This window comes from Aquarana catesbeiana, linkage group LG13, assembly GCF_042186555.1.
Source record: "Aquarana catesbeiana isolate 2022-GZ linkage group LG13, ASM4218655v1, whole genome shotgun sequence".
NCBI classification, from domain to species: domain Eukaryota; kingdom Metazoa; phylum Chordata; class Amphibia; order Anura; family Ranidae; genus Aquarana; species Aquarana catesbeiana.
Window position 1 is genome coordinate 180,082,357 of NC_133336.1, and position 27,542 is coordinate 180,109,898.

General features: G+C 43.5%; 1 protein-coding gene across 2 annotated transcripts; it reads left to right on the top strand.

Annotated features, from left to right (window-relative positions):
- Positions 1-9,448: 9,448 nt before the first annotated feature.
- On the top strand, positions 9,449-22,566 carry LOC141117777 (SLAM family member 9-like). Of its 2 annotated transcripts, none has more exons than XM_073610809.1 (5): positions 9,449-10,669; positions 15,275-15,583; positions 17,858-18,160; positions 20,642-20,746; positions 22,361-22,566. In XM_073610809.1, the coding sequence occupies exons 1-4, from the start codon at positions 10,606-10,608 to the stop codon at positions 20,743-20,745; spliced, it is 780 nt and encodes a 259-aa protein (XP_073466910.1). In that variant the 5' UTR covers positions 9,449-10,605; the 3' UTR covers position 20,746; positions 22,361-22,566. The 2 variants fall into 2 exon arrangements, with proteins under 2 accessions (XP_073466910.1, XP_073466909.1); XM_073610808.1 differs by having other exon boundaries at positions 9,452-10,669; positions 17,858-18,169.
- Positions 22,567-27,542: the final 4,976 nt, after the last annotated feature.

Genomic DNA, 27,542 nt, shown 5'->3' on the forward strand with positions numbered 1-27,542 from the left:
TCCAACGGACCGAATCTGGCGGACAATCCGACCGTGTGTGGGCTCCATCAGACCTGCAGCGGACTTTTTCGGTCGAAAATCTGACGGACTTTAGATTTGGAACATGTTTCAAATCTTTTCGACGGGCTCGAGTCCGGTCGAAAAATCCGCTCGTCTGTATGCTAGTCTGACAGACTAAAACAGACGCTAGGGCAGCATTAGCTACTGGCTATGAACTTCCTTATTTTAGTCCGGTCGTACGTCATCACGTACGAATCCGTCAGACTTTGGTGTGATCGTGTGTAGGCAAGTCCATTCGTTCAAAAGTCCGTTGGAAGTCCGTCGAAAGTCCGTCGGAAAGGCGGTCGGACTTTTGTTGCCAAAAAGTCTGCCCGTGTGTACATGACTTAAGACTTTGTCTCAGGATAAGCATAAGATTGAACTTTCCCAAAAACATCTTGAAAAAAATGTACCCTCTTCTTTACATCTTCAAAATGTGGAAGGAAGGGTGGGAAAGGTTTTGTGTAAGTATTAAGAGACCAGGCACCACCAATCCTGACAATACATGGGCAACAAACTGGCAATCATATGCAATATTTGGGCAATAGTCAAATGGTGCAATATGTGGGCAACAAACAGGCAGTTGTAATACATAGATAACAACTGGCCATTTGATACAATATGCATTGATACAATAGGCAACAAATGGGAAATCATTTGCTCAGATTAAGACTCCAAGACACCTTCCAGTGGGCCTCCTACAACCCATACCCAATGGAGAGAGGCCCTGGACCCAACTGTCTATGGATTTCAATGTGGAGTTACCCAACTCCCAGTGAAACACATTTATCCTTATGGTGGTTGACCGGTTCTCAAAGATGTGTCATTGTATTCCACTTAAGAAGTTGCCCACTTCTAAGGAACTGGCTTCCATTTTTGCTCGGGAGATCTTTTGCCTACATGGGCTACCCAAGGTGATTGTCTTGGACAGGGGTAGTCAGTTTGTGTCCCTGTTCTGGTGAGCCTTTTGTGCACAGTTGGGAATTAAGCTTGCTTTCTCCTCTGCGTATCACCCACAGTCTAATGGGGCCGCAGAACGAGCCAATCAGTCCTTGGAGCAATTCCTACGTTGCTATATTTCTTACCATCATAACAACTGGTCAGACCTATTACCGTGGGCAAAGTTTGCTCACAACAGTGCCTTTAATTCTGCTTCCGATTGTCCCCGTTTAGGGCGAATTATGAGTTCCAACCTACCATGTTGCCTGACTTGTCTGTTTCGCAGAGTATTCCTGCATTAAAGGAGCATCTCCGTGGTCTTCATTCCACTTGGGCACAAGTCCAGGAAGCTTTGCAACATGCTAATGATAGGTACAGACTCCATGCTGACCGCAGACGCCTGCCTGCGCCTTCCTACCAGGTTGGGGACAGGGTCTGGCTGTCATCTCGCAACCTCTGACTCCGTGTTCCCTCACTGATGTTTGCACCTCAGTTTATTGGGCCTTTCCGTATTCTTCACAGGCTTAACCCAGTGGCTTACGTATTAGACCTTCCTTCTAATATGCGTATTTTGAATGTATTTCATGTCTCCTTATTAAAACCTTTGGTCTGCAACCGCTTTACCACCTCGGTGCCACGTCCTCACCCTGTACAGGTTAAGAACCATGAGGAGTATGAAGTACAGTCCATTGTTGACTCCCGTAAGTTTCGTGGGTGCATACAGTACCTGGTGCATTGGAAAGGGTACGGTCCGGAGGAATGCTCTTGGGTCTCATCCTCGGACATACATGCCCCTGTCCTCCTCCGTGATTTCCATAGACGTTTCCCCCTCAAGCCTGGCGGTCCTCTGAGGGGGAGGGATCATTGAGGAGGGGGAACTGTCAGGGATGGGCTCAGTGCTTCCTTCTCTGAGCTGGCTGCTCAGCTGTCAGCTAATTGCCAGCTCCTATCTCTCTACAGTTACTCAGCTGTTGATGATATCCTGCTTGTCAGTCCTGCCTACTTAAGCTGTCCAGTCCAGAGGAGCTCTGCCTTCGCCTTGGTCAACATCACAGAAACTTTCTCCTGCGATTCTGTTCAAGACTTGCTTTGCTGACATTCCTTCTGGCTCCAGATTCTGCTTGCTGTTCCACTACATTGATCCCTGACTTCTGGCTTAGCTGACTATCCATTCCGGTTACTGAACTTTGGCTATGTTTTGACGTTTGTTCTTTTTACTTTTATTATTAAACAAGTGTGATTTAACTGTACTTCTGTCTCGGCCTGATTTCATGGTTTCTGACACTTTGTTACCATATATGCGCTATCGTTGCCTTTTATTTTTATGAGTATTTCAACTATTTTAGTACAATTAGTCGTTTACAGTTTTACACTATGTGGCTTCCCTGATTCTCTTTACATGGATACAGTGGAGCTTTGACATTTGGAATAACAGGAGACCTGTACAGGAAGATGGATGTATTGTGCTGAATGGAATCCCACATATACAGTATCTCACAAAAGTGAGTAGACCCCTCACATTTTTGTAAATATTTTATTCTATCTTTTCATGTGACAACACTGAAGCAATGACACTTTGCTACAATGTAAAGTAGTGAGTGTGCAGCTTGTATAACAGTGTAAATTTGCTGTCCCCTTCAAAATAACTCAACACACAGCCATTAATGTCTAAATCGCTGGCAACAAAAGTGAGTACACCCCTAAGTGAAAATGTCCAAATTGGGCCCAATTAGCCATTTTCCCTCCCGGTGTCATGTGACTCGTTAATGTTAAAAGGTCTCAGGTGTGAATGGGGAGCAGGTGTGTTAAATTTGGTGTTATCACTCACACTCTCATACTGGTCACTGGAAGTTCAACATGGCACCTCATGGCAAAGAACTCTCTGAGGATCTGAAAAAAAGAATTGTTTCTCTACATAAAGATGGTCTAGGCTATAAGATTGCCAAGACCCTGAAACTGAGCTGCAGCATGGTGGCCAAGACCATACAGTGGTTTAACAGGACAAGTTCCACTCAAACCAGGCCCCCGCCATGGTCGACCAAAGAAGTTGCGTGCACGTGCTCAGCGTCATATCCAGAGGTTGTCTTTGGGAAATAGAGGTACGAGTGCTGCCAGCATTACTGCAGAGGTTGAAGGGGTGGGGGGACAGCCTGTCAGTGCTCAGAACATACGCCGCACACTGCATCAAATTGGTCTGCATGGCTGTCGTCCCAGAAGGAAGCCTCTTCTAAGGATGGTGCACAAGAAAGCCCGCAAACAGTTTGCTGAAGACAAGCAGACTAAGGACATGGATTACTGGAACCATGTCCTGTGGTCTGATGAGACCAAGATAAACTTATCTGATTCAGATAGTGTCAAGCATGTGTGGTGGCAACCAGGTAAGGAGTACAAAGACAAGTTTGTCTTGCCTACAGTCAAGCATGGTGGTGGGAGTGTCATGGTCTGGGCTGCATGAGTGCTGCCGGCACTGGGGAGCTACAGTTCATTGAGGGAACCATGAATGCCAACATGTACTGTGACATACTGAAGCAGATCATGATCCCCTCCCTTCGGAGACTGGGCCGCAGGGCAGTATTCCAACATAACAACAGCAAACACACCTCCAAGATGACCAGTGCCTTGCTAAAGAAGCTGAGGGTAAAGGTGATGGACTGGCCAAGCATGTCTCCAGACCTAAACCCTATTGAGCATCTGTGGGGCATCCTCAAACGGAAGGTGGAGGAGCGCAAGGTCTCTAACCTCCACTAGCTCCGTGATGTCGTCATGAAGGAGTGGAGAGGACTCCAGTGGCAACATGTGAAGCTCTGGTGAACTCAATGCCCAAGAGGGTTAAGGCAGTGCTGGAAAATAATGATGGCCACACAAAATATTGACACTTTGGGCCCAATTTGGACATTTTCACTTAGGGGTGTACTCACTTTTGTTGCCAGCGGTTTAGACATTAATGGCTGTGTGTTATTTTGAGGGGACAGCCAATTTACACTGTTATACAAGCTGTACACTCACTACTTTACATTGTAGCAAAGTGTCATTTCTTCAGTGTTGTCACATGAAAAGATAGAATAAAATATTTATAAAAATGTGAAGGGTGTACTCACTTTTGCGAGATACTGTATGCAAGTGTGTTCTCACTTCTATAAAACGTCAAAACAATCCGCTAAGCGTGTTTTTTTAGCGCACGGTGGAGGTGCTCAGCAGTGTGGTTTATATACAGTGGATTAATTTACACTGGTCAAGAGGAAGGTTGATGTGAAATAATTAATCTATTTGGGACTGATGATTTTCATTATATTTTGGACTTGTATATACCACTTTTTCACTTAAAGTAATCATGTTTTGATTATTTAGAGCTGCACTTTATATACATATTTTGTTCGTCAACTTATATCGGTTGATGTGCTAGCAGCTACATATATTCCTTAAAGTGTGATTTCTATTTTGTACCATATATTTTTTTCAGGACAGTTTTTTCTCAGTAATATGCCTTTAGCCACCCAGGTTTAACTTTTGTTCATTATTATTTGTTGCCCAATGGAAGAATTCACAGACGAATGCCGTTGTTTAATATGTCCTTAAAACACGCCTACTTTTTTCAGTATTCTTACAGTAGTTGCAAGAATTGTATCCTTAATGTCAAAAATCAGGTATATAGAAAATCCGCCCACTCATACACCCAAAAACGCTGCGCTGATGGAAAATATAGCCTAAATCTAAGCTGCTGCTTAAATAATAACAACCATGAATGAAAAAATTGATTCACCACAAGCTCACCCCAAGTAAACTCAAAATAGCAGCGCTAAAGTAACCCTAATCAAAAAGTGACATAGTAAAGAGTGATAAAACAAACAATCAACCAGTGATATAATTATATCATCACTCCTCCCTATTAATGTGCATCAAATAATATGATCAAAATTCACAAATATAGTGCGCAAAACCAATTATGTGAATAACATATCTGTGCACACAAAATATAAAATTAAAAATATATATATATTTTCTCTGTTAAAAAAAAATAAAAAAAAATATATATATGTAAACCAATGTGAATAAGTCCACAAATGTAAAGAAGTGTCCACAAAAAGTCCAAAAAATGTTGTTCTGTGACGTGATACAGTGCAGATCTTCACTTAAAATAAATCTTCCACCGCACCTCTGTGACTGTGAATCCACTCCCCTTAGGTAAATAAACTCACCAGCTCCTTTTGCCCACACTCTCGTGTCAGGGCCACCAAGCTTTTATCCCACACAGCAAGGGGAAATAAATGATCTCCAATGGTACACCTTTACATATCCAGAGTGTGATGCCAAAGAGCTCTCTCTGCATGAAAAAAGAAAAAAATCCAATAGTGCAAATAACGTAATGATATTTATTAAAATAACACACTCCTCCACCATTAAACTCACATCTTTAAAATACACTGCAAGCCCAAAACAGCACAGCACAGCAAGCTGTCACAGCATAAACTCCAATCAGTAAAACCAGTGTATGGTGGTCGCGGCAGACCCAGGTACTGCGCTCTCAAACTACCCGTCTCACCCGATCCCTGGTGTTGATAGGACCCACTTCCGCACTTCCTCGTATGGCGCTCCCTGTCACAGCGTCCTACGTCACAAGCGTTCGATTGCCGTGTAGCCACGCCCCGACATGTTTCATCATGAAGACTTAATCATGGGATTGAATCCCATGAATCCCCGACATGTTTCGTCATGAAGACTTAATCATGGGATTGAATCCCATGATTAAGTCTTCATGACGAAACATGTCGGGGCGTGGCTACACGGCAATCGAACGCTTGTGACGTAGGACGCTGTGACAGGGAGCGCCATACGAGAAAGTGCGGAAGTGGGTCCTATCAACACCAGGGATCGGGTGAGACGGGTATTTTGAGAGCGCAGTACCTGGGTCCGCCGCGACCACCATACACTGGTTTTACTGATTGGAATTTATGCTGTGACAGCTTGCTGTGCTGTGCTGTTTTGGGCTTGCAGTGTATTTTAAAGATGTGAGTTTAATGGTGGAGGAGTGTGTTATTTTAATAAATATCATTACGTTATTTGCACTATTGGATTTTTTTCTTTTTTCATGCGGAGAGAGCTCTTTGGCATCACACTCTGGATATGTAAAGGTGTACCATTGAAGATCATTTATTTCCCCTTGCTGTGTGGGATAAAAGCTTGGTGGCCCTGACACGAGAGTGTGGGCAAAAGGAGCTGGTGAGTTTATTTACCTAAGGGGAGTGGATTCACAGTCACAGAGGTGCGGTGGAAGATTTATTTTAAGTGAAGATCTGCACTGTATCACGTCACGGAAGACGTTTTTTGGACTTTTTGTGGACACTTCTTTACATTTGTGGACTTATTCACATTGGTTTACATATATATATATTTTTAATTTTATATTTTGTGTGCATAGATATGTTATTCACATAATTGGTTTTGCGCACTATATTTGTAAATTTTGATCATATTATTTGATGCACATTAATAGGGAGGAGTGATGATATAATTATATCACTGGTTGATTGTTTGTTTTATCACTCTTTACTATATGTCACTTTTTGATTAGGGTTTACTTTAGTGCTGCTATTTTGAGTTCACTTGGGGCGAGATTGTGGTGAATCAATTTTTTCATTCAAGAATTGTATCCTATTTAGTATCATGAAGCTTGGAGTGGAACTTAGTAAATTTAGGTCTTTTAAAATTAAAGTGATATTAAAGGTATTTTTTTATTTTTAAAAAATAACAAACATGCTCTGTGAAATGGTTTTGCACAGAGCAGCCCCGGTCCTCCTCTTTTTGGGTCCTGGTGCTCCTGGCCCCCCCTCTTCTCCAAGCTGCTTGCTATGGGGACACTTGTGCGTGCTCGCTTTTGGGCTTGAACCCCCCCCCGCCCCCCCCGCTCCCTCCTCACTGGCTGTGAGCTGTGATTGACAGCAGCATGGCTAACGCTGTTGTCTCTCATCCAATCAGGAGGTACACTGTTGTTCGTGATCAGGCTCAGGTAAGTAAGTTGTGGGGGGAGTTGCATACTGAAGGTTTTTTACCTTCATGTATAGAATGCATGAAGGTAAAAAACCTTCAGCCTTTAGAACCACTTTAAGTATACTTTTCCTTTCATTGTCTCCCTTTTCTATAATTTACAGCAAATGTAATAACTCTGTGATCGCTATTGCCTTACTTCCACATTTGCAATCAGAGTTGTTTGTATTTAGTAGGTCCAGGAGAGCATTATTTCCACTAGGGGCTTTCACCATTTCACTCATGAAAATGTCCTGCATTACGGTAAAAAAATGGCAACTCTTACTTGAGTGTGAAGTTCCGTTTGCCCAATCAATATTAGAATGATTAAGGTCCCCCATAAATATAACATTGGTCTTGGACACTTTAGTTGTATCATCTGGTTTGAGACCCCCCCCAACTTTGCCCACATTTGCACACCTTGACCCTTATTCACAGTGTAGCACCCTCTACCTTAGGTAGGTGCTAAGTATAAGGTTTTTTGGTGTAAGCTGCCAGCGCAGGTAAATTTAAGCAGGCCTATGCTGTGATCTAGGCCTGTTTGTTTTGATCTGGGGGCAGGGGAGTGGTTTAGTGTAGCAGTAGGTGACTGACATGTACTTCAACTCTTTGGCGCCTCCTCTGTTTCCAGGGAGAATGTTCTGGAAAGGGGGCAGGGAAGAGAGCTGAAGTGACATGGGGTACATGTGAGGAGCTCTGACCAATCCCCAACTAGGATTGGCAGGGGGCAGGCCTCCTACATATGCCCATGGTCAGCTTGCTAGGGGAGGAGTTGTCAGCTGGGTGAACTGGATGAAGGGGTGTTAGACTGTGGTGTCTGAGGGAACCCCCTCTCTGGGGGGTGTACCTCAGGTGGGGAGCTCGGGAGCTGGGAGGGAGCCTCTCCTTACACGGTCATGGAGAGGTGTCCTGGACAAGGAGCTGGAGGAGACAGTTGGTACGCACGTCGGGAGTAAAGTCATTCAGGAAGAATCCAGGGCAGGTGAGTGGAAGGCACAGTGGAAAGCTCTGGAAGAGGCATGCCAGGGGAGCTGGATGTAGAGCTAGAGGGAGAGACTGTGGGAGTTTGTGTCAAATCGATGCAGCCATGAGGGCTGGCAGGATTTGCAATTTGGACTTGCTTCGATCAGTAGTCCATCAAGTACATTTATTCTTCTCAAGTAAATCGGTTGCTACCACAAAGGGGTACTGCAGGCCCCAGCCTACAAAGGGCCATCAAGTAAAGACACTGGGACTCATTCAGAGTGAGGCCTAGTCATGTTCTGATGGTGTGACAGGATTACTAAAATTGGACAGTGAAGTAGTGTGCTGGAGGAAGTGAGCTGGAAGAAGTGTTCTGTGGTAAAAGTCTGTCAAGTTTAGGGTCAGCCATCTTGTTCTTCTTGAGAAGTGTGACGCAGTTACTTTTACTCTACAATGTACAATTTAACCTATGGGCACCCCATGTCTCTTTTCCCCAACCAACTTCAATCCCCTAATAAAACAACAAAAACAAGCAAAAGACTGTTCATTGACTGAGAAGTGTGTCTCAGTGCCGGTTCACACTGAGGCAGCATGACCTGCAGCGCGACTGCCTCAGGCGACCTGGACACGACTCAGCGGTGACTTGCAACACAACTTCTGTATAGAAGTCAATGCAAGTCGCCCCCAAAGTCGTACAGGAACCTTTTTCTAAGTCGAAGCGACGCATAGGTTCCTTTGTACAGAACGGGACGCTATTTGTCAGGCGGCTAGGTCGCCTGACAAGTCGTCCCAGTGTGAACCGGCACTAATGGATATCTGGCAGCAGGGTGAAATGTGTGGATGCTGTAACATGTAGCAACCCCGCAGGGCAATCGCTACAACTGCATGGTATACCTTTCACTGATCCCACCCCCTCCTCATAGTTTAAAAAGTTCCTACAACCTTCTGGCCATCAGACCTGCACCCTCCACATTTGGGTCCATCTTTGCTGTAGAGCCGGTAGCCGACCGCAAAGTCAGCCCATTTCTCCATGAACCCAAAGACCTACTTCTTATACCAGTTTCTCAACCACTTTTGCACATTTGTTCAGTGCATTTTTTTAATCCAGACATATCTGTTGAACTATACAGCCAGGTTCTGACCTCTTTTGTCTACTGCATGTAAATCACTACAGCTTTGTCAAGAATGGCCCCAGCATTTGATTTAAATAATGAAGGAGCAGCGACACGTTCCCCTATTATAGACCAGCCCCCTGTGTAATGGGGCCTGTTACTACTGGTTTGCATGTGTAAAATTATTTAAAAAATGTATTTCAAATTATTTTTAATGAATACATAACTGGTGTTAAATGGCTATTTGTTTTGTTTCTTTTTCTTTATTTACTTACATTTATACTTTAACCGCTTCAGCCCCAGAAGATTTTTCCCCCTTCCTGACCAGAGCACTTTTTGCGATTCGACACTGCGTCGCTTCAACTGACAATTGCGCGGTTGTGCGACATTGCACCCAAACAAAATTGACATACTTTTTTTCCCACAAATAGAGCTTATTTTTGGTGGTATTTGATCACTTCTGTGGTTTTTATTTTTTGCTCTATAAACAAAAAAGTGCGACAATTTTGAAAAAAAACACATTTTTTTTTACTTTTTGCTATAATAAATATCCCCAAAAAATATATATAAAAACATTTTAGGCCGATATGTATTCTTCTACATATTTTTGGTAAAAAAATCGCAATAAGCCTATATTGATTGGTTTGCGCAAAAGTTATAGCGTCTACAAAGTAGGGGATAGTTTTATGGCCTTTTTATTATTATTTTTATTTTATTAGTAATGGCGGCGATCTGCGATTTTTATCGGGACTGTGACATTATGCCGGACACATCGGACACTTTTGATACTATTTTGGGACCATTGTCATTTATACAGCGATGAGTGCTATAAAAATGCACTGATTACTGTGTAAATGACACTGGCAGTGAAGGGGTTAACCACTAGGGGGGCGATGAAGGGGTTAAGTGTGTCCTAGGGAGTGATTCTAACTGTGGGGGGGATGGGCTACTAGTCACATGACAGCGATCACTGCTCTTGATGACAGAGAGCAGTGATCTCTGTCATGACACAAGCCAGAATGGGGAAATACCTTGTTTACATAGGCACTTCCCCATTCTGAGGCTCCATGACACGATCGTCGGGAGACCAGCGGACATCAAGTCCATTGTACGCGGTGGCACGCGCATGCCTGCTATCACCGCCTCTTAAAGGGGACGTACAGGTACGCCCATTTGCCCACCGCTGCCATTGTGCCAACTTATATCGGCGTGCAGCGGTCGGTAAGTGGTTAAAAGTCCATCACCAGCCAAACTTAGATTACAGTTGACATTTTCAGACTATAAGAACATGTTGAAATCTGAAGAATTAAAGACTGCATCTTGTCAAATGAGTTTTGTTGTTTGTTACCGGTTAAAATACCTGTTTATGAAATCTAGTTCACTTCACCTACGACATCAGTAGTTGTGGTTTCACACGTCTTCTAAAATATTTTCATCTGCGCAGAAGCTGCGGTTTTCATGCACGACATTAAATTTTGCAGTAATTTCTCTTGCTTTCTGTCCTTCAGTATCACACTCCATTCTACAGACAATGATGAAACATCTACCTGAATGCTTCCTGGTCCTTTCAATATTTCCTTCTCTACTTCTTACAGGTAAGTATACCGTATAGAGCTCTTCACTCAACCCTGACCCCCCTTCCTCACTACAAAGTTCACCTCCCCTTTACCTTTAGTACAGAGCATCCCCTCCACCCCTCAGTACACAGAGTTCCCCCACCTGCCTCTTCCCCCAGTACACAGAGCCCCCCTTCTACCCCCCCCAGTACAGAGCTCCCCCTTTATATAGTGCCCCTAGTAGATAGAGCTCCCCCAGTACACAGAGCCCCCTTCTACCCCCCCCCCCAGTACAGAGCTCCCCCTGTATATAGTGCCCCTAGTAGATAGAGCTCCCCCAGTACACAGAGCTCCTCCAGTACTCAAACCCACAGTACATAGATAAGTAAAAAGAACTGAAAGGACAAAGAAATGTCCGCAAAAAGATAGCAGTAAGGAGGAGCAACAATGGTCTATCAAAAATTTGTAAATACTTTATTAAGAGTAGAAATCTCAATGATTAGATCCACCACAGGTATAATATTACCATATTAGTGGAAACACCCCCCCAGTGCACCCAATTTAAAACACAAACAAAAAAATTACAACGTTGTCACAATATGGCGCCACACCCACACTTTCATACAAGGCCTGCTAGGGAAGAATTGGTGCTGCTTTCCAAAATAAGTCCAGTGTGTAATACTAGTCATGAATCTTCCAAAGTACCACACTACACACCTTGAATGTCCATGGTTGGGACTTGTGCGATAATTGTGTAGATAGGTTGTACTCACAGATGTATTTATTACACAGAGCTGATAAATAGGGGTATCCGAGATTAATTATGCAGCATACAAATACAAGGAGCTCACAGTTTACCAGTATTCATGTAGCATAAAGGTAGATATTTGCTCAATAGATATAGAGCAGTTCAGTTCCGTAAGATATAATGATAACTGACAGTTGACATACTACGTATGCTTTAAACTTGACAGTCCAATACTAGCTTCAAAACTCCATTTGGTAAACAGATGAAAAGAGGGAATTTGTTGCCCGAAGGCGCTCACCACTCCTGGGTAGTAGCTGCATAGACCCCCCCAGTACACAGAGCCCCCCATTACAGAGAGCTCCCCCCAGTATATAGAGCCTTTCCAATAAATAGAGCCCCCAGCCAATACACAGAGCCCCCTAGTACACAGAACCCCCTCCAGTACTCAGAGCTGGTAAACTGCAATATTGCTTTTGTGTTTAAATATTATGTATTGTACATACAACGAGAATTAGTACTTGAATCTGTCTTGATATCAATCCCCTGTCATACTGTGCTTAGTGGCACTCACAGAAATGGAGGGGAAACACTAGGACCCAATTAGAATATAATGCATGCACATGTCCTTTTATATATCTATATTTATATCGAGATATAGATATCTTTATATATAGTATATAAAAAGGCATTGCTCAAGTGTATTATATTAAAGTGGTTTTAAAGCCTGAAGGTTTTTTACATTTTAATAAATTAAAAACAAGGTAAAAAGCTACTCACAAAAGTCGCAGGTAAAATAGCATATCAAACGCACAAAGGCAATAGTTCCAGTGGTAGGCAGCTATCCAGGTCCCAGGAGGGAGGCACACGGACCGCCGCTGGCTTACGCGTTTCGAAGGTTTGACCTTCTTCCTCAGAGCCTTAGAGACTAAGGCTCTGAGGAAGAAGGTCAAACCTTCGAAACGCGTAAGCCAGCGGCGGTCCGTGTGCCTCCCTCCTGGGACCTGGATAGCTGCCTACCACTGGAACTATTGCCTTTGTGCGTTTGATATGCTATTTTACCTGCGACTTTTGTGAGTAGCTTTTTACCTTGTTTTTAATTTATTAAAATTTGCCAAGGATAATGCGCTAGGCTGGTGCGCTCTCTTGTTTCTTTGTTTTTTACTATTAGGATAATCCCATCCTTCGAGAGCAGCAAAGCCGAAGCCCATAGCCCCTCTTGAATCTCTTTAGCTAACACACCAGTGCGCAAGAGTACTTTTTTCGTGTTTCTATAGGTTTTTTACATTAATGCATTCTCTGCATTAAAGAGGTTGTAAAGGCAGAAGTATTTTTTTACCTTACTGCATTCTGTGCTAGTAAGTGGCTTGCTAGGGGGGCACTCAGTGGGGTGGTGGAGCCTGAAGTAACGGGGGGGACCCCAGAAGGATTGGGTCTGCTCTGTGCAAAACTATTGCACAGAGCAGGTAAGGATAACATGTTTTTTATTTTAATTAAAGAAAAACAAAGCTTTACATTCACTTAAAGGTAAAAATCTTTTTGTAATGAGGATCCCCTCACCCAGCCCCCCCCCCTTTATGCCAACTTGAGTCCAACAATGTGAATGAGAGCAGCGTCCCTCTCTCTCCTCACTGGACTGAGAGAAAAATCACAGCCAGTGAGAAGGGAGCAGGAGTGGGGCCAAGCCGTGCTTTGTGTATCAATGGACACACAGAGCCGCCTCAGGAGCGAGCACGCATGAGTGCCCCTATAGCAAGCGGCTTGCTTTGGGGGCACTCAGCAGGGAGGAGGAGCCAGGTGCACCAGCGGGTGACCCCAAAAGAGGAGGATCGGGGCTGCTCTGTGCAAAAGCATTACACAGAGCAAGTGAATATAATGTGAAGCTTTACAATCACTTCAATACTGTAAAGGAAATTTGTAAATTCTGTATATTATTGTATTCTCTTTTGTATGTATTGCACATTGAACTAATAATGTTTTCATTACATATTGCATTCTTTCGAGTCCTGATTACAAATTAGCCTACCTATGTTACGCCCCTTGTTACCATAAAAGTACAATTGTAATAATAATGTGACACCTACGTAATCGCATGTATAAAAAACTTCACAAGAACAGTTATTTTGGAAAGATGCTGTGTGGATCTTTTGTGTCTGTTCCCTACTGCAGCAAAAATGTCCAGTGCATATATAATATAATAAATTAGTGAAGCGAACAATTTATCTTCCACGCTTTCAACTCCACCATCAATCTTTAGTGATGCTCTCCACCCAAAACTACAACTTCTTTATGCACCTGTCTGCTGATTTGCTCTCACAGTTAGGAATGGAACCTACTAACTGACAGGTCCAAAAAACACTCTTTCCCATCAGGGATTAATCTCAAATTCCCTTAATGCAACTTAATGTCATTGGTGCAAATGAGCTTTAAAATAAACATCAGAGATACTCATACCACTTTCTGTTTAAAAAAGTATTTATTAGGACACAAGATTAAAAGCACTTAAATGATATTAAATCTATCCAAGTTCAAAGGAAACATAACACTTCTGCTACTTGCTGTTATGGAACAGGGATCACTCATCGTTCTACTCTCCTCTCACCTCTGGAGGCCGACACCACCGGTAGCGTTGTGACGTCACCTGTTGCTCATCACTACACTTTACATCATGTGACTTCGTCAGGGGCTTTGATGAACAGGCAGACAGAAGGAGAAAACAAAGTAAAAAACGTATTAGTATGTTGCTTCTTCTTCATTGTCCAGTCACCAGGCTGTAGGTGAGAAGGTGACCTTGGTGTATCCCAAAAGATAACCTTTAAACTCACATACAGGAGCCCATCCAGTAAAAGAAACCCCTCCATACTTACCTTCCTATCAGCTTGTATCTGCACTTGCCTCCATTTTCACTGCTTCTCAGTCGCTGCAGGCATTTAACTTATCCAGCTAGTTTAACCCCTTCATGCCTAAGTCTCTTTCTGACATTTGTTGCCATATTTTTTGCTACAAAAATTACTTAGAACCCCCACAAATTATATATATATATATATATATATATATATATATATATATATATATATATATATATATATATTAGCAGAGATCCTAGAGAATAAAATGGTGGTCGTTGCTTTCGGTCGGCGTGAAGGGGTTAAATATCTGCTCCTCCTGCCTAATGTAGTGGTTACTCCCACCAGCTCATACACCCTGTAGTGATTGGCACTTTGTGCTGTTTCTCCCTCTCCCGATTTAAGCTCTACTGTACCATGGATTATAAAAACCTGAAACCAAGTCCAATTCAGGTACCAACATTTCTTGCATTTAAAAAAAAAATTATACTTCATGTGTTTATGAATAAAAAGCTACTACAAGTCTATTATGTAAGCACTTCTGTGCCAAGATGGCAGCCAAAATCTTACAGGATTTCTGCATCCAGTATTACATGCTGCCCTCCCCCACCATTATGGCTGCAGGGAGCCCATATTAGGGGACAGTTTAGTTTAATGGCACAATGCCACCTTCACGTTGGCAGACAAACTGCAGCCCCAATCCTGCCTACATGTTACCCCTTTGGGGAGCTTTCCCCTCACTTTTAGGCAACAGTGTAGAAAGTGATGGGTAAAGGAAAATCTACTAATGGGACATCAGAAAATTACACTCAAATTAAGGAGATTTAATCTTGTCTACACTTTTGTTTCAAGAGCAGGAAGTGAGGGGAAATCCCAAAGGGGTCACACACATAGCAATAAACGCCTGACAGTAGTTCTTACACTCATGGGTTATGGCAGGGGATTTACTTTTTACATTTTCTAGTTTTAATTAGTGGAGCCTGTTGTCATCTACCATTCAAGATCCAGGATAGAATGGTCACCTTTACACTTCTACCCTTATTGTGTATACAGGAGGAGAGTATGTCCCTGTCATACTGAATGGTCTTATAAACCAATCCATCCCAATGTCACTAAGTGGAGGTCCATCAGATCCTGTACATCGAGTAATCTGGAACTTCAAAACAAACCCATTGGTAACTTACACAAATAATCAGCTTATTTTTATAAATGAAAAATTTAAAGGAAGACTGGAGATCCTGGATGATGGAAGAGTGCTGAAGATTGGACATCTGAGACTGGAGGACAGTGGACTGTATATTGGAATGATAACTTTTACCAACAGCACAAACTATGTAAAAGTCTACAACCTCACTGTGTATGGTAAGTGATCATCTGTGCATTCTTTTGTTTAACTGGCTGAAATATTATCACTGGTTTCCAATCTCTTTATAGAGAACACAGATGGTAACATCATCAATGTATTTAAAAGCTCACATCTGTTTAGTAAGGCCACAAGTATATAAGATAGCCCCATTTAGTCTGTGTATTTACCCATTACCCTATAGGAAGATGGACAAATTCACAGGAACCAATGTTTCCTGAAAATCATTTGTATTCTTTACATTTTGTGAAAATTATTTGCAGTTTTATTTTTATTTTTTTAATGTTATTCTTTTTTTATTTATGGTAAACATCTACAGTATGTATTGATGTTTTTATTTATTTTTCTTTAGTTTTATTTTTAATATTTTTTTTTTGTATTATTTTTCCTGAAATTTCATTGAGCATGGGTAATTTTTACTAAATTATTGCAATGGGCAACATTCTTAGTATATGTAAAATATATTTGTTTTTACATATTATATTCATTTGTAATATTGACCAGAGGGTGTACATGTGTGTAGGTGTATTCTGTCCTTTCTCTCAACCTACTGCAAGTGAAACAAGCTTCTGTCTTTTTTTTTGATGCTATGCTTTTGGTTGTCTGCAATGTGGTTGATGCTAGACATGTATGTCTCAAAAATAGTCTAAAAAAGTTCAGCTTGCAAAACCTCTACATATTTTGTTCTACATTGCATACATTTTCATTTTTGCTTAACCATGCTTATTTCATAGGAAGTTTGCTCCCCCCCCCAAAAAAAATAAAAATAAATCCTGAGCTCTCTACATATGGTACTGTTTCTATGCTGCATAAATATACTTACCAGCCCAGCAGATCCAGGTTTGTTCTCTTCCCCCGCACTGCTCTCCTTGGGCAAGTCTGTTCCATCAGCTTCCTCTTGTATGCCATCAGGGGGTCGGCTGTCACCAGTGGCGTACCAATGGGGGGGGGGGGGGGGGGGGCAGTCTGCCCTGAGTGTCACACATTAGGGGGGGGGGGATGTCAGGCTGATGTTCCGTCAAAATAGCAAACTATGCAGTTAAAAGGCTTGAAGCGGTTGTAACCCTAAGAAAAAACAAATAAAAAACTGTTCCTTTAAGGCATGATCTATATAACACAGTACTTGTGCTGTGTAATTTGTCCCTTCCTATGTTGTAATATACCCAGTTGATCCTGCCTGTTCCTGTGTCCCCCTGTCTGTGCTGACCAATGTATCATGGCTGCTGAGCCATGATACCATGGCCAATTTACGTGCCTCTGTCATCCCGCTCTCTGCTGTGAGTCTCTCCCCTCTCGTGAGAGCGGCTCTCCTTCCTGCCCCTCCTGCCGCTATGCAGCAAAAATACTTCTGGATTATGGATTATGCAGGCATTAATTATAGTTTGTGTGTTTTTTTTTTAAATGAAAAGGTTCAATTCCTTTTCCCATACCGCTTGTGTGCGGTCACGTGACTTATCTCTGCTGGCCGGCTGATTTCACAGGGGAATCTCAGCCCCTCCTGCTGCAATGCATACATCGAGGGAGACATTCTGAGGGGGCTCACGTGGTGTGAGAAAAGGCATTTAGCCTTTTCATTTATAAAAAACACACACACTATATTTAATACCTGCATATTCCAGAGAGGATACCAGTAAAGTCACAATGTGACTTTACAAACAATTTAAACCCTACGAACACAATTTGCAGGTAGGGAGATTTTTACATTGTAACCTTGATCCAGCTTGAAGAAATGTATCTATATTCAGTATATACCATACCTTTGGGATCCCACCAGAAGCACTAATGAGGCTGCACTGATGTGTGCTGATGAGGTGGCACTGATGGGCACTGATATGCTGCACTGGTGGGGCTGCACTGGAAATCGCTGTAGTGGACACCACTATTCTAGTGATCTCCACCATCTTCTTGGTTCTATGCCAAGCAGCTGCCCTGCTTCATTGTAATCACAAAAGGTCAGACGCTTGGCACGGGTGCCATTCAGAGAATGAGATGCACAAATTATCCATATCTGGATTCTTTCTATAAAACACTTGGCCTTAGGTATCAAAACTAAATATAGTTTTTATTAGTGGACCAATGAAGACCAGTGAAGTGAGAAAGCCATCACAAAACCTCATCTCCATATTCTTACAAGGTCAATGCCTCAAAATTTGTAAGTGACACACAGCCAGACAGCAAGCATTTTTAGGAGGCTCTCACATGTTTCTTCCATCACAGGTTTCTTTAATAATACATAAAGAGCATCTAACATAAATGTGTGTTCTATCCTACAGAACCTGTTCCTACCCCGTCCATAGTAGCTAAAGAGAGGAAGAACAGACCCGACTGGTGCAATGTGACTCTTCGTTGTTCGGTCCCAACAAACAAATCATCATCATCCTATACCTGGAAATACAGACATGGAGGCTCTGATTTTCAGCTGTATAATAATTCTGGAGACACAATCCAGATATCACTGCAGCCGGAGTCCTGGGACATGGAGGTCCTGTGTATAATACACAACCCGGCTGACTTCAAAAATGTTTCTCTACATAAATTCTGCCCGGATTATAGTGTGAAAGCCAAAAGTACTGGAGGTGAATTAGGTAATAATACATCTATTATTGAACAGTTACAGGACCCTAAGGAAAACTGGGATTGTGATAAAAATTCAATATGTGTTGTGTGCTTGGGTGGATCTAGGCAGGATTGAGCTCATCTGGACATCCTCCACTTTAAATGTAAAAATTTCGGGAGGCAGAATATATCACTATTACACACATAGCTGCTTCATCCTGTACAACAATAATTAGAAGATCTGTTCACTGCGCAGACACCATGATGTCTTGTCAGCCATAATGGTCTCATTTTGTTAAGTGTCTTTCTTAAAAGCTGATGGTATTGCTACAACAGAATCAAAATGATAAGAACCTGCACTGGAATATAACAGTTGGACAACTGCGGGATGAAACCTTATTGGTTGCTCTAAGACAGACAGTTTTTTTGTTTGGGTTTTTTTTTTAAAGATGTGTTTCTGCTTCTATCTTATTTCCTCTCTATGCTCAGACTTAAAAGAAGAAATAATAAAAATATTGGGTTTTTTTCCAGGTAACTATGAACTATCACATATGAATATGTTAGATTAATAAAAACACCCAGCAGGTGGGGCTCTAGATTCTTATTTTATATCTATTATTAGTTGTTCTGTTGAACAGAAAATGTTTGTCTACAGAGCTCAATAGTTCAAGCTGAAATATATACAGAGACTCATTCCCATCTCCCTGCCTATTTATTTGTAGAATTTTAACTAGAGAGTCTGAAAGGAAACCTTTGCTGACATAGTGGCACTCCATTTCTAAACTTTTATCTGTAAAAGAAGTATTTTATATAAGTAGTAAAAATGTTTTAATCTTTTAAAGGCTTAAAAACTTTAATCAGGTATCAGCTAAACTGACCCAAACCATCATAGTTTAAGATTGATAAATGAGACCCAGTGATGTCTGCACAGATGCATACACTGCAGTCAATGGTGGCCATACATACAACCAGAAAATGATACAACATAAATAGAAGTACATTAACCACTTCAGCTCCGGAAGGTGTTACCCCCTTCTGACCAGGCCATTTTCTGCGATACTGCACTGCATTGTTTTAACTGAACATTGCGCGGTCGTGCATCGATGTACCCAAATAAAATTGATGTTCATTTTTATCCCACAAATAGAGCTTTCTTTTGGTGGTATGTGATCACCTCTGCGGTTTTTATTTTTTGTGCTATAAACATAAAAAGACCGACAATTTTGAAAAAAAAAAAAGCATATTTTAGACTTTCTGCTATAAAACATATCCAATAAAAAATGTAAGAAATCGAATTTCTTCAGGAGTTTAGGCCAATATGTATACTGCTACATGTTTCTGGTAAATCCCAATAAGCGTATATCTGGTTTGCGCAAAAGTTATAGCGTCTACAAACTATGGGATAGATTTATGGACTTCTTATTTTTTTTATTGTTTTTACTAGTAATGGCGGCGATCAGCGATTTTTACCAGGACTGCGACATTGCGGCGGACAAATCTGACACTAAGTGACACTTTTTGGGGACCAGTGACACCAATACAGTGATCAATGCTAAAAAAAAATGCACTGTCACTGTACTAATGACACTGGCAGGGAAGGGGTTAACATTAGGGTCGTTCAAAGAGTTAAATGTGTTCCCTCGGTTTGCTTACTAACTGTGTGGGGGATGGCTTAACTAACGAAAGACAGAGATCCGTGTTCCTGCTTAGCAGAAACACAAAATCTCTGTTTTTCTTACTAGCAGAACGACGATTGTCCTGGAGATTGTTATCACCAAAAGTAAAAAAAAAAAACTATTTTAAGTTGTCACCAGAACAGGCATAGAGGGGAAATCATTACATTGGGACACTGGTGACAGCCCGCGGATTCCTCCACTTTGCAGGGTTTTCCTCTCACTTCCTGTTTTGGCTCATGGACAGAAAATGAAGGGAAATCTCCCCAAATCCCCCAAGGGACACGGATGACAGGGGTTATACGCCCTCCCATACTGAGGGAAAAAAGTTTTACCTTTAATTCTTCTTTAAAGTGGTTCCAAAGTCTGAAGGTTTTTTTACCTTCATGCATTATATGCATGAAGGTAAAAAACCTTCATTGTGCAGATCCACGCTTAGCCCTCCTAATACTTACCTAAGCCTAATCTCGATCCAGTGATGTGCATGAGAGCAGTGGCTCTCCCTAGCTATCTCCCTCCTCATTGGCTGAGATGCAGCAGCATTGGCTCCTGCTGTTGTTAATCACAGCCAGTGAGGAGGGATCGCAGGGCTGGGCCACACTCTCTGTGTCTTATGGCACTTGGCAAAGGGAAGGGTCCCAGAGCATCAGCAGGGGACCTGAAAAGAAGAGGATTACTATTGCACAGGGCAGTTTATAAATATAACAAGTATAACATGTTTGTAAAGTAAAAAAATAAAATTAACAAACACTTTAAGTCTATATCTGTGTTCTTTATTAAGTACATAACGAGTTTAATTCTTTAGAGAATCTCTTTGTTTTATTACAGATCTAACCTGTTGGATAAAATTGTACATCTACCTCCCCATTCTGACTATTTTATCATTGTCTCTGCCCCTTCTGTGTTTACTGAACAAGAGGAAACCAGAATAAAGTAAGTACTTATAAAATTATTTTTAGCACCTAATAGTGGATAAACAATTCTAAATAAAATATTAACTACTTCAATACAGGGCACTTTTACCCCCTTCCTGCCCAGGCCAATTTTCAGCTTTCAGCACTATCGCACTTTAAATTACAATTGTGTGCTCATGTAACACTGTACCCATATAGAATTTTTATCTTTTTTTTTTAGACAGATGAGATTTCTTTTGGTGGTATTTAATCACCACTGGGGTTTTAACTTTTTGCTAAACAAATGCAAAAAGACTGAACATTTTGAAGAAAAAAAAAGTCTTTGTTTCTGTTATACAATTCTACAAATATTTTTGGTCATTTTTATTCTTCACTGATATGTGCTGATGAGGTGGCACTGATAGGCTGCACTGATGGGCACTGATTAGGCTGCATTGATGGGCACTGATGAGGCTGCACTGATGTGTGCTGATGAGATGGCACTGATAGGCTGCACTGATGGGCACTGATTAGGCTGCATTGATGGGCACTAATATGCTGCACTGATAATCAGGGCACTGATGTGTAAATGTCCCCTGTGACTGGAAAGCCTGTTATCGGCTTTCCTTACCTCAGACACTGACATCACTGAGGAAAGGAAATGCAGATAACCAGCATTTGTTTACATGTGATCAGCTGTGATTGGACGCAGCTGATCACATGCTAAGAGTCATGTCATCAGCCCTTTACCCTAATAAGTGATGCACTGTGTCCATGGGACACAGCCCACCACCGATCACCGCGCTGCGCACCCCTGGGCACGCACAAGCGGCACGATGCAAAGTACGTTATATAATGTCCACTCAGTATGGTTAAGTCATAGGCTGGGTGGGAAGGTGTTAACATTATATTACTAAACATAACTGGGTTGATTCATAAAGACTAAGGCTGACCAAACACTATGCAATCTAGTTGTTCGATCACCTTTAGATCTATCAACTATGTAGTGCAAGGACCTGTCTGATTTGACACAAGCTAAATGTATTGTTTAGGTTTGTCTAACATAGGTTTTGTTAGACCCCTTTCACACTGGGGCGGGCATTAGCGGTAAAGCGCCGCTAGTTTTAGCGGCGCTTTACTGCTGTTGTAGCGGTGCTTTAGAAGGGGTTAAAAGCGCCCGCTTAGCGCTGCTTTCAAAGCGGTTTTACGGCGCTTTGAAAGCAGCACCCATTCATTTCAATGGGCAGGGGCAGTAGAGGAGTGGTGTATACACCGCTCCTCCACTGCCCCAAAGATGCTGCTTGCAGCACTTTTTTTCCTGTCCTGCAAGCGCACCGCCCTATGTGAAAGCACTCAGGCTTTCACACTGGGGTGGTTTGAGAGGCACTTTTCTGGTGCTTTACAGGCGCTATTTTTACCGCTAAAACGCCTGAAAAGTGAAAGGGCGTCTAAATCTAAATTAGAACGTACAACAATTTTAGTAAATCAACCCCATTGCCTTGTTTAAAAAGCATGGATTCTGAATGGCTGATCTATGGAAATCCCATCAATTTTATATGATATTAAAGAAAATAACCTTCATGTTTTGAAATATATATCAATGTCATAAATAATGGTTTAAACATGAAATTATGATTATGATTTATCTTAATAGATGCTTATGACTGGCTCCTTCTGAAGAAGCAGCAATTGCTGCAAAACTAGCCAAGGACAATCGCCAAGACGCATCATATTCGACACCCCACTTCAACACTGGGGGTCACCTTCATTTCAGTCTTTGTATAATTGTTTAAAGCAGCATAAAAGGCTGTAACTATCAAATGTATCTAACTATTTTGTCAATGTGGTTTTATCCCACAATGTTTTTATATCCTATATATTATTAAATTTCTTTTATATAAAACTATACATGTGCTTGTCTACGTCCTTGAGGTACAGAGATAGACCAAACTTTTCTCCCTTTTTCCAGGGGAACTTCTGAGGTGACCCCAGGCACCTATTTCTATGATAAATGGATGATGGTACCCACCCCTATCCCAGTAAAAACCCTCAATTGAGGCAATATCCTTGTCACGAAGGACAAGTCGCCTCCGTTCGCCGGGCTGCGGGGCGCATGCGCAGTGGGCTGGTATTGAGACGTGCACCCGTTCGCGGCCTGATGGTGCGGCGCGCACGGGTGCACGGCGGTCCACGTGTGCGCGCCGTCGCCCGTGCGGGTGCCCGGTAGCACGTCACGCTGACGCGCTCACCGGGAGGCTACTTGAGACGACACCAGCACCCAGTCGGGTTGCTGGTTTGTCGTCAGCTGTACCCTGCATTGTGCTTTGATTCCTGTTTCCTGATTCACAGTTAAACCGATCCCTGCCTGTTTAAACGACCACTCTTTGCCTGCTGGATACCCTGACCTTCTGCCTGTTTAACGACCGCTCTCTTGTCTGCTGGATACCCTGACCCTCTGCCTGTTTAACGACCACTCTCTTGTCTGCTGGATACCCTGACCCTCTGCCTGTTTAAACGACCACTCTCTTGTCTGCTGGATACCCTGACCCTCTGCCTGTTTAAAGGATCACTCCTTGTCTGCCGGATACCCTGACCTCTGCCTGTGTATACTACCATACTCTCCGCTGGGCTGACACCCCCTGATCTCCTCAGTCATAAGGACTTCCTACTTGTCAGTTGAATATCTCTTAACCTTTGCTCCTTGCACTAATAGGCACACCGGTCCTGCACGGCTCCGCCAGGAGGCTTCCCACCGATCCTGAGCCTTCTCACAGCTATTACCGGAAACCCGTGCCTCCGCGTGCTTCCGATCCCCTGTCTCATCCTCGGGGGTTCGGGTGCGCGTGGTCGTAAGGGCGAGCCACTCTCGGCATCTCGGCCTCGGTGAGTATTGACGTGACAGTACAAACCAGCCAGATGTCCGAGGCCGACAGAGCGCGCTCTCCCTTGGAGATCCTGTGCCAACAGGTCTCCACCTTGGCAGATTCAGTGCAGAGGCTACAGGAGGGATACACGCAAATCGATAGCCGTCTCCAGCAACTGACGGGGCCACTCCCTTCTGCCGCCGCAGCTCCCGCACCTAGCAATGAAGGCCCGCTTCCTCAGGCTGCTGCCAGTCCTACAGTCGTAATGGCACTTCCGGAACCTAGGGTCCCCACACCGGAACGGTTCTCAGGTGACCGTAAAAAGTTCAGAGCTTTTAAAAATGCATGCACCCTCTACTTTGCGCTGCAACCCCGAACCTTCGCCTCAGAAGTGGTCAAGGTGGGATTTGCGATTTCTTTGCTGTCAGAAGAACCTCAGGCTTGGGCACACGGTCTGATGGAATCAGGGAGTCCGGTGCTTAATACTATCGACACGTTCTTCGAAAGTATGTCACAGCTTTATGATGACCCACAGCGTATGGCTACCGCCGAAGCTATCCTGAACCACCTAGTTCAGGGAAGGAGACCAATTGAGGATTACACGGTGGAATTTCGTAAGTGGGCGGCCGACACTAACTGGAATGAGCCAGCCCTACGCTATCAGTACCGCCAAGGCCTGTCAGAGCTCCTCAAGGATGAGTTGGCCAGGATGGAAACCCCCGCATCTTTAGAGGAGTTAATTCAGGCAGCCACCAAATTAGATAGGCGCTTGAGGGAACGTCGGTCAGAATGATTCCAAAACCCCCGCCCTGCGTGGACGACCTCTAGACTCCAACCCATTCCAATATCATCACCCATAACAGCTGGGCCTACTACGCTTCCAGATTCTGAACCTATGCAGCTTGGTTTGGTACGACCACCACTAACCTCAGAAGAGAGACAACGTAGACGGCAATCCAACTTGTGTCTCTATTGCGGGGGAGCCGGTCACTTCCTGCGCAACTGCCCGATAAGGCCTAGTAAGTTCTTTCAGCCCAAAACAATGACTTATCAAGATAACAATACCTCTAAGTCTTACGTCATGTTGTTTATCTCGTTACAGCTACCGGAAGGGGAGTCCCGCCTGCCGGCGATCATTGACTCGGGTGCGTGTAGCTGCTTTATGGACGTTGCCTTGGCCCCGAACCTGCATGTGCCCTTACAAACCAAAACGCAACACCTACAGGTCCACTTGGCTGATGGGTCTCTTCCCAGCTCAGGCCCAATCACCCAAGAGACTCGACCTATTCTAGCAACTACCGATTCGGGACACCAAGAGCTCCTACGCCTACACCTTATTCATTCTCCCATGTTCCCAGTCATTTTAGGCCTACCCTGACTACAGGCCCATGATCCTTTGATTCAATGGAGTTCTAAGGTGGTCTCATTTCCCTCTTCTTACTGTTCCCAACACTGCCGCCCTTCGAAACCCAAGATCTGTGCTACGATCTCAGCTCCTTCAGTTAACCTCCAACATGTCCCTCAGGAGTATCATGAATTCCAGGAGGTCTTCAGCAAACAAATGGCCGATTGCCTCCCACCACATCGACCGTACGACTGCCCAATCGACCTACTGCCAGGATCAGAGATTCCTTTTGGTCGCATATTTCCTCTTTCAGAAACAGAGCTGGAGGCTCTCAAACAATATATTGACGAGAATCTGGAAAAGGGGTTCATCTGTCCCTCTTCTTCACCTGCCGGAGCGGGTATCTTCTTTGTCGGGAAGAAGGACGGTTCCCTTAGGCCCTGTGTGGATTACCGGCAGTTAAATAACATCACCATCAAGAATCGATACCCTTTACCGCTCATTCCAGAGTTGTTTCAACGTTTTCGGTCAGCTAGAGTCTTTTCCAAATTAGATCTCCGGGGGGCATACAACCTTATCAGAATTAGGGCCGGAGACGAATGGAAGACGGCCTTCAGATCCAGGTTCGGGCACTTCGAATACTTGGTGATGCCCTTCGGGCTCTGTAACGCTCCGGCCACTTTTCAACACCTGGTGAATGACATTTTCCGCAAATACCTAGATGATTTCCTTGTGGTCTACTTGGATGATATCCTAATTTTCTCCTCTACACTTGAACTTCACAGGGGTCATGTCAAGACAGTTCTGGCCATTCTGAGACAACACAAACTCTACCTAAAAATGGAGAAGTGTGAGTTTGAAAAATCAGTCGTGCAATTCTTGGAGTTCATCATTTCGGCAAATGGGGTAGAGATGGATCCTCAAAAGATACAGGCTATTCAGGAGTGGCCAGCTCCTTCTGACAAAAAGGGGGTCCAACGCTTTATAGGATTCGCTAACTTCTACCGGAAATTCATCGTTGGATTCTCCACCATAGTGGCACCCATCACTCAATTGACCCGCCGGCATGGTTCATTCCAGTGGTCCCAAGCAGCACAGGGAGCTTTCGTGAAACTAAAGGATCTGTTCAGTTCCGCTCCCATTCTCCGGCATCCTGATCCTTCTCAACCATTCGTACTGGAAGTGGATGCATCAGAAATAGCCACAGGAGCAATCCTTTCTCAATACAAGGACCTAAAGCCATCTTACATCCAGTTGCATTTGCTTCCCGTAAACTCAGTGCGGCAGAATTAAATTATGATGTAGGTGACAGGGAGCTGCTGGCCATAAAATTTGCCCTGGAGGAATGGAGGTACTTACTTGAGGGGGCACTCCATCCAGTGATGATCTTCACGGATCACAAGAACCTTGAGTACCTCCGAACAGCAAAACGCCTCAAACCCAGACAAGCTCGTTGGGCCTTGTTCTTTTCGCGCTTCAATTTCCACATCTCTTACAGACCTGGTATAAAGAATGGGAAAGCAGACGCCCTTTCCCGGATGTTCTCAGCAGACCTCCAGACTTCAGAACCAAGCACAATTCTTGCACCTCAAAATTTCCTTGGATTGACACAGACAGACTTAATGTCCTCTATCAAGAGGTCGTCCAATACATGTATGGATCCGGAGGTACAATCCCTGAGGAAAGACGAAGGTCTCTTTTGGATCCGGGGCAAAATTTTCGTACCTCAACAGACTCGGTTAACAGCCCTCAAGATGTGCCACGACCATAAATTGGCCGGCCACTTCGGAGTTAGGAAGACAGCTGACCTGATCTCTCGCTCCTTCTGGTGGCCGGGTTGGAGACGGGATTGCAGGGAGTATGTGGCCTCCTGTCTCCTGTGTCAACGTAACAAGGGCCAAAACACCAGATCCTGGGGTTTACTTAAACCACTACCTATTCCAGAACGACCATGGTCCGACGTATCTGTAGATTTCATTGTGGACCTACCAGCCTCAGAAGGCTACACTACTATTTTTGTTGTGGTCGACCGTCTGTCCAAAATGGCCCACTTTCTGCCTATGGTAGGTACGCCTTCCGCAGTAGAGACAGCCAATGTTTTCCTGAAAGAGGTCATAAGACTTCACGGTGTACCAAGGAGTATAGTATCTGACAGAGGCGTGCAATTCACGTCCAAATTCTGGAAGGAACTCTGTAAAGCCCTGGATATTAAAGTGTGCCTCTCGTCAGCCTACCACCCTCAGAGCAATGGCCAAACGGAGAGAACAAATCAAACCTTAGAGCAGTATCTCCGTTGCTTCTGTTCGGGATCCCAGGATGATTGGGCAAAACTCCTTCCATACGCAGAGTTTGCGTACAACAACTCAGTTCACGCGGCTACCAACCAAACGCCCTTCTGGGCCAACTGCGGATTCCATCCCACGTTTCTGACTAAGGACATTCCTGAAATAACAGTCCCTGCAGTGCAGGACAGAATAACATCCTTGCAAACTAACTTCCAAGAAATCCAAAACATCCTACAAAGAGCTCAAAGGGCCTACAAGGAGCAGTATGACCGAGGTAGGAAGGAGAACCCAACATTTAACATAGGGGAAGAAGTTTGGTTGTCCACCTCTAATCTCAAGCTA

What these genes read in the sequence shown, in the direction of transcription:
- LOC141117777 (XM_073610808.1), top strand. Translation starts at nt 10,606, where the DNA reads ATGATGAAACATCTACCTGAATGCTTCCTGGTCCTTTCAATATTTCCT. An exon ending in CTACAACCTCACTGTGTATG is followed by an intron (nt 15,584 to 17,857) that starts GTAAGTGATCAT and finishes TCTATCCTACAG; the next exon opens with AACCTGTTCCTACCCCGTCC. An exon ending in AAGTACTGGAGGTGAATTAG is followed by an intron (nt 18,170 to 20,641) that starts GTAATAATACAT and finishes GTTTTATTACAG; the next exon opens with ATCTAACCTGTTGGATAAAA.